Genomic DNA, 7,500 nt, shown 5'->3' with positions numbered 1-7,500 from the left:
TCTAACCAACTGAGCTATGAAGCCACTGACGTTGGGAGCTGGTCATTTGTGGGTTCCAATGTTCCCGTAAGGAATGAATCAACGATGGAATGATATATGAAATGGATCATATATGAACTGCAGATATGAAATCAAGTGAAGCTATGATCCTCGCAGTTATGAATGCAATTTTTGCAATTCCGTAAAGAAGCTTGAAAAATTCAGGACTTCAACGGGATTTAAACCCGTGACTTCGCGATACCGGTGCGACGCTATAACCAACTGAGCTATGAAGCCACTGACGTTGGAGCTGGTCATTTGTGGGTTCCAATGTTCCCGTGAGGAATGATTTAAACAAAACAACAACTAGCAGTATTCTCGAAGGGAAAGTGTACGTATCTATGGAGTTCAGAAGGGAGATAACAAAGACTGCCCTAAGAAAGGTTTAGAGTTCTTTCTTTTGGAGATGGGTTAGAATTTTACGCAGGGGAGATTGATAGAGCCCACAGGGTTAGACGGAAAAGACAAGATGGCAGCCGTGCGATCATATAGAAGTTCAAGAATTAGGGGTTTTGAGGGCCAAGAAAGCGGCACTGGAGGGGATGGTTTCACAGTTTACGAAGACCTTACTTTTGTTAACCGAAACCTTTTACAGATGGCAAGAAATGAGCGTAAAGATACTCCGGTGTGAACGATCGACGGTAAAGTATTTCTCAATGTTGATGAACACGTTCGTCCATACATCCCGTCGGAAGATAAAACTAGGTTACCGCTCTACCCACATGCCCGCTAAATGAAGTTTAGCAAACCATTCTCATTAGTTTTATGGCATTTTGGAGCCCCAAGCCTTGGCAGTTGCATACTTTATAAAATATGATCCTTGTTCTGATATGTTTTTGTCATTTTTCTTGCACTCATAATTTCTCTATACACTTGAGCAGCCACAGGAGGTGAGCTATTTTCTATTTCTTCTATTCGCTAATTTATATAATGGGGGTTAGCTTACGAGTTTATAGGGCGGCGATAGGCTTTTTCAACGATTGCTCTTTAATTAAATGTATTTGCTTTTCCTCTCTTATCTTTTATCTTTATTACCAGTCATATCTCAGTTATAGTTTTTACCTTTTTGTCGTTAGGCGGTGATAATGAGCCTCATAATCCTGGACCTAACCCTGGTTCTTCATTTTTGAGTGGCCACGCTAATGTTCGGGGTTTAAACATAGCCGATAAATTTGATGAGCCTGTCTCAATAATTTGAAACAGAAACTTCCTACTTTCAGTATCTCTGAGACATGGTTAATTTATTCAATATCAAGCCATTCTTTAGACATTCCAGGCTACTGTCGTATTATGCGCTTGGATACGTAAGGGATGGGAGGCGGTACGAAGGTGTTGCTTTCTCAGTGAACTGTTATGGATAGAAATGAAGATTAATGCACTAACTTTTTTTTGTGATGTCTGTTGCGGTCCACCTTCTGTAAATGCTCAAGCCAACATTAATTTTCTTACGAATTTGCAATGTAGCGTTGATAGGGCTTTGTCTAATCCCCAAAATGCACCTCGTACTTCTTGGTGATTTCAATGCTCACTACGATCCTGTCAATCCGTCTCAGGGAAGCCATTTTGATGCACTATTTTAACGCTGGATGGAATGTACCACATCGCATCAAGTGATTAGAATACCATTCTCGTCGCCAGAGCCCTCTGTTTCTTTTGGTCACGTCTTCGGCGAAACGAAAGGATCTGGTCGCACCTAAAAGTTAATTTTTTTTTCACTTGCTGATTAAAATTGTATGCGCAAAACAAATTAAAATAGCCCAATTTCGATACATTAAAATTCAGTCCTAAACAAACGACATCATCTCGAGGCTCTGGGGAATAAATACAAATGAGTTTGTTTTCCCAGAGCCTCGATGTGATGCCTTTTTGTTTACGACCGAATTTTAATGTACCAAAAGTGGGCTATTACAAGTACTCCGCATTACATTCTACTTCCGGCCCATATGGCGGGAAAAAAACGGGACGGCAAGCCCTTTTTGGCACGTTTTTCAAAAAATTAAATAAAAACTTCTAAATTATGGTGACTACGCCAAAAAAGGCGCGCAAGTTTCCGCGAAATCAATAAGAACTTAAGCAACGACGACAGCAACGAGAACGTCATTTCAAAATATAAATTCGTGTTATTGTCATCACTTCGTGACTATCTCAACTTTTTTAATAGGACAAGGGTGTGGTAGTTCCTCAAGAATGACACTGGTCAGAACGGCGCTTAATTTAGGGGAGAAAATGAAAATTAATCCTCAAGTGCCGACTTCCTTGATAAAACCTCAAATTTGGCTATTTCACGTTGTTGTTTTGTAGACGACGGCAAAGAAATGGACAAAAATAAAAAATGCACGTGCAGGGCGTGCAAAGCTATTGTTTTTGCCCACTAAATATGCAAATTTGTGACGTTCTCGTTGCCGTCGCCGTTGTCGTTGCTTAAGCTCCCTAATAGTGAATTCAAAGCAAATTAACAATTCAAGATACAATCTTTCCTTGTACTTGTACATGCTTATTGCCGTGACTTTAACATCTTCAGTTCCCACGGCCTGCTCCCGTCTGACCTTGTAGCTCAGTCGGTAGAGTGGCGGAGATCTAACCCGAAGGTCGTGGGTTCAATTCCCACTCTGGTCAGAGGTTTTCTCTGTCCTTGTGTGGGCCCATTTCCATCAGTAGGGCTAACGCTCACATGGTTCACATGGGATTGAAATCTAGCACTTCACATTACACTCTATTCAGTTAACTCTGATTCAAGTTCAAGTTTGCGTTAAAACTGTAACGAGAATCCCTCGTAGCGTTTGTGCTGTGGAACTGTTGGAGGACGGAAATGACCGATTCAGACGACCAAAAAAAAAAAAAGATAACGTGTAGAAAAAGGTATTTTCACGGCAAGATCCGCGCTGAGGAGATGATGAGAATGAGAACGGATCAATTTGCGCAAAAAAATTTTAAACGCTCTCCATAGAGAGAGATCATGATAATGGGGGCTAAAAGTGTCCCTCAGACATGGTCTTACTTGATTCTCACTGTTTAAGGTTTCTGGCTGTCAATGACCATCTTTGTCCGCTATCTTTATTGCAAATGATGCTAGAAGACTTAAAAATGAGATAGCGATTCCTGATTCGCAAGGAGCGCGGACGTGACTTGATTCAGGACAACTTTATTGAAAGAGCGGCAAAGCACTGCAACATTGTTGCGTCGAGCAGAATTGTTGGGCGTACTGTTTGATCAAAGCAAACTCTATCCAACCCTTGATCAAACAAAAAGTGTCGGACGAACATCTTCCAACATGGGCGGCCAAACAGTCACGATAGCGTCGCACCGGTATCGCGAGGTCACGCGTTCAAACCCTGTTGAAGTCCTGAATTTTTCAGGCTTCTCTTCGCAATTTCTAAAATTGCGTCCACAACTGCGAGGATTATAGCTTTACTCGATTTCATATCCGCATTTCAGTATATGATTCATTTCATATATCATTTCGTTCATTCAGTCGAACAATGTCGGATCGAACAAAGTTGTAGCGTTGACTCCAACTTTGTTCTATACTTTGGCCAGGACTTTAGAGCGACCTTATCGAATTTGTCCAATATGAATCTAGCAAAATTGTAACAGATGCTGTGAAAGGCACAGGAGGGTTAGGCGTTTGATTCACAAATCCTTACTTTATTATAAGATTGTTCATAATCTCACTCCTTCCTACATAGTAGGTCTATTGCCTACAAGAGTTTGCGAGCGAACTCAACTTTCCTTAAGGTCTGCTCTGAATTTCACTATCTTTCCAGCTCGTACAGAACGTTTGAAACTATCCTTTTCGCCATCAACAACCAAAGAATGGAACAATAATAATGCTCAACTTAGGTCACGCGACAGTATAGGACCATTTAAGAGGGAGCTGTCCATTCATACATGTATGCGTTTGGACGCTTGTGCCTTGAACTATTACTCATATAGAATTGCGGTAAAGTTTTCTCCTGTCTGCTTGTGTGGACAAAGTATTGAAGATATGTCACTTTTTTTCTTCATTGTGCTATAAATTCTGCCCTGAGAACTATTTTTCTGGCCTCCACTGCTCGAATTGTTCCTTCCAGATGGAATCGTCTCTCAGAGAAGGAGAAAGTTGGGTTGCTTCTTTTCGGTTCTGTTAATTTGACAATAACAACAACAACAACAACTGTATTTTGAATTGCGAGAAAGTCGTAAAGGATTTATAGTGAATGTCGTTATTATGCAGAGGGGCATTGGCCAGTTGATAGTGTAAGCTATATTATATGTAACTTTTTTCATTTACTCATGGCCATGGGGCTTGCATTATGATTGGTTACATTTAGCATACTAATACTTTAAAAAAAAAAAAAAGAACTGTCAGAAAACATTATAAAATACGATGAGAAATAGCTAGGAAGTAATGAATTTCGTCAAGAAAAGGAAAGACATCTAATGCTTCCGAAAAGTGCATGCAGCACGTAATTATCAAGGCAGATCCATGTTGTAGGTGCTGTGGTCCATCCTGGTCTTGTTGTAACAGATTACTCCATGTGATAATAATGGATGAACTATTGTGTTTTAAGCAAGTGTAGATATGTCTTTTTAACACGAAACCTCTAATGCGACCCATAATAATAACTCTACTTATCCCCTTTTTGCACGCATAGTTCATGGTTGAGTACTTTCTTCCAAACCAGGACTGTGACTTGCAGACAAGCTTGTGTTCGTCAAGGTCACCTGGGAGTTGCTTGTGGATTAAGATAACACAGTTAGTCCGGATACGGGGTGGTAATTTTTGGGATCGTCTTTTGCACGTGACTTGTAAAAAGGGGTCACCTTTACTTTTCTACCAGGCTGCAGGGATCATAGTTTGTTGAATAGTCAAATTAAAGATTATGGAGTATGGGGTAGAAAGAACATCGGCTCCCTCTTTAAGTAGCCGAGATGGACTCTGGTTAACCTTCCTTACTTTTAATTATTTACGTGTCTTCATGGTATTGATGATGATCGCTATAACGATAACGATAACGATAACGATAACGATGATGACTATGTTGATTATGATGGGCTGATAACATGATTCTGTTCGAATTCCTAACGTAGAGAACATTGTGGCGGGGAAGAGCACGACCCAATCCTCCATCTACAGTGACCAATACTCTAATGGCACATCAGACAAAGCAGTTGATGGGAATCCTGACCAGGAATTTAAGAATGGACACTGCTCACGTACTTTAAAAGATAATCCAAGCTGGTGGCGAGTGGATTTGAGCAGTCCTGTCCAGGTCTTTGAAGTCGTTATTGGGAATTCGCCCTCGTCTGACGGGTCAAATGTTACAAGGCCTCAAGTCTACAATATAACATTGGGTGAGAGAAACAGTTGCAGAAATCTGCTTTTGAAACATAGTGAACTGAGCCATAAATTTAAGAACAAGAGACCTTTAAAGCTTGACTCCAAGAGAATCAAAAGTTAAATGTTTTGTTATTTACTGTAAAGATTTACAGATTTCAAAAGCTTTCCAATTAAGAATTGGTTCATGGTTAGTGTGGGTATATGGAGTTGTGGATGTTATGAGAGCACGATAGAGGCGTAAGAGTTGCTCGAAGCGATTGCCGAGGGCAACTCTAGTATCTTGAGTGCATTCCGAACTTCCCAAGTGCATCCAATCTCGTTCCCGGAGCCTCCGTTACCTTTGTCCAGCGGAACGGGCACGTGAGGCTCTGGAATAATCCAAAACCGGAACCAGAAAACTCTGGTTCCGGTTAAATAACTGCGCGTGCGTGAAGGGAACGGTTAGAAATCAACAAAAACATCTGAAGTTTACCTTGCCACGAAAGCGCTTATTTTTTACTCGCGAGACAGTACATATGAGTATAAACACATCTCGTAATACACTCGAAACGTTTAAACTGTGGAGAATAAAAAATAACGGGAGCAATTTTTTCAATGGATAATTATGTGGCTAGCCTTACATACGTATGTTTTATACCTGCCAAGGGACTCATCAGAAATCTTTTGGCTAACTCGTCAAACATCGCGTTTGAAGTCCCGTAAGGATCAAAATGATGGTGGCAATCTGGGAATTCTTACGTGATATAAGGCCAGATTTTAGATTGCCACCATCATTTGATGCTAGCGAGACCTCAAACGCGATGTTTGACGAGTTAGCCGAAAGGTCTCTGATGAGTCCCTTGGCAGGGATGAAACATACGCATGTAAGGCTAGCCGCATAATTATCCATTGGGAAATCCTTACACTTTTTCAAAATTTTTCAATCAAAACAAATTTCAGCATCTGGTGTCACGCAAGTGACAACTAGGAAATTCAGAATGCTGTATTTTCAAAAACAAAAACGTTACGGAACTGGTAAGTAGTAAAAAGATTTATTTCTAGATTAACTTCGACCTCGTATAGATAAAAATCCGGAAGAAAGCATACTTTTTTAGTTTAGAATTTGTAAATTGCAGGAAATGAAACCGTTTTGCAACAGCCAATCAAATATGGCCTCTTTTGTATTTGACCAGAGTTTCTCTTTTCCGACCGTTGGTCAAGGAAACGATGACTCTGGGAACGAGATTAAAGTGCATCCAGAACTTAATATTTGAGTATATGCAGAGCTAAAGACATGAACCAATTATTTTATAACAGATCAACACGAAAAGCCGCTTCAGTGATTAAATTCATAATTCTTATCATGGGAAATAGAAGCAAGTAAACATTTTATTGGGTAATTGAAAACACACCACCTTGAAAAACAAGTGCACTGGAATTGGTGTGAAAAAATGCCCATAACGTTTGATCTCCTCTCAAAAGAACTGACTATCGATAACAACAAAGCGGAAAAAACAGGTCTTCAATCTATAAAAGAAGTGACAAGTTCTGTAAAAAAAAAAATTCTTTTTGACTCAACGGCTTGCTGAGGTTGGGCGTTTCAAAGCAACATTAACATTTAAAACAGCATTTACACTGGATTGTGCAGTTGGTGAAAATAGGATAATTTGGTGTCATGTTGTCTTGCGTGTCCAGCAAACTTAGTTTCTTGACCTCACTACGGAAAGTATCGGTAGTAATTCAATAGCAAGGTGAAGCTACTTTTCAAAGCTATTAACTATGTGCACATTTTTGCATTAGCGATAGTCCCGTTGCCCATACTCGGACAGGTTACTAGTCACTAGTATTTTCCTTTTCAAACGATATGTAGGCTTGACCCAAACCAACTGTAGTCATTCTGTGGCGTTAAACTATAGATTTGTGTATAGTGAATTTCACCTTCATTTCACTCGAGTTCCACGGTCCATCTTTAGGTCAATGATCGCTTTTTACTTCATCTATGACTAATTTTTAATTTGACAGCAAAATATCTATTAACTTTTATGGTTTAAATTTAACCTTTGAAAGAATCGAACTTCTTGATTAATTACGTATAAAACTTAGTAAAGTGCCCCTGTAATTAAAAAAAAAATCACTTCCTCTTTTTGTTCGGATTTTAGAAG

General features: G+C 39.7%; 1 protein-coding gene across 2 annotated transcripts in view; it reads left to right on the top strand.

The window, feature by feature from the left end:
* The window catches only part of LOC138024810 (uncharacterized), a 194,628-nt gene that overhangs the window by 51,748 nt on the left and 135,380 nt on the right, over positions 1–7,500 (top strand). For both annotated transcript variants that reach the window (XM_068871987.1, XM_068871985.1), the window contains exon 4: positions 5,110–5,373. In XM_068871987.1, coding sequence (XP_068728088.1) covers positions 5,110–5,373 — 264 coding nt within the window. The remainder of the gene's footprint in view (positions 1–5,109; positions 5,374–7,500) is intronic.

This window comes from Montipora capricornis, chromosome 11 (assembly GCF_036669925.1).
Source record: "Montipora capricornis isolate CH-2021 chromosome 11, ASM3666992v2, whole genome shotgun sequence".
Taxonomy (NCBI): domain Eukaryota; kingdom Metazoa; phylum Cnidaria; class Anthozoa; order Scleractinia; family Acroporidae; genus Montipora; species Montipora capricornis.
Note: the sequence above shows the minus strand (reverse complement) of the source record. Positions and strands in the feature narration are given on the sequence as shown.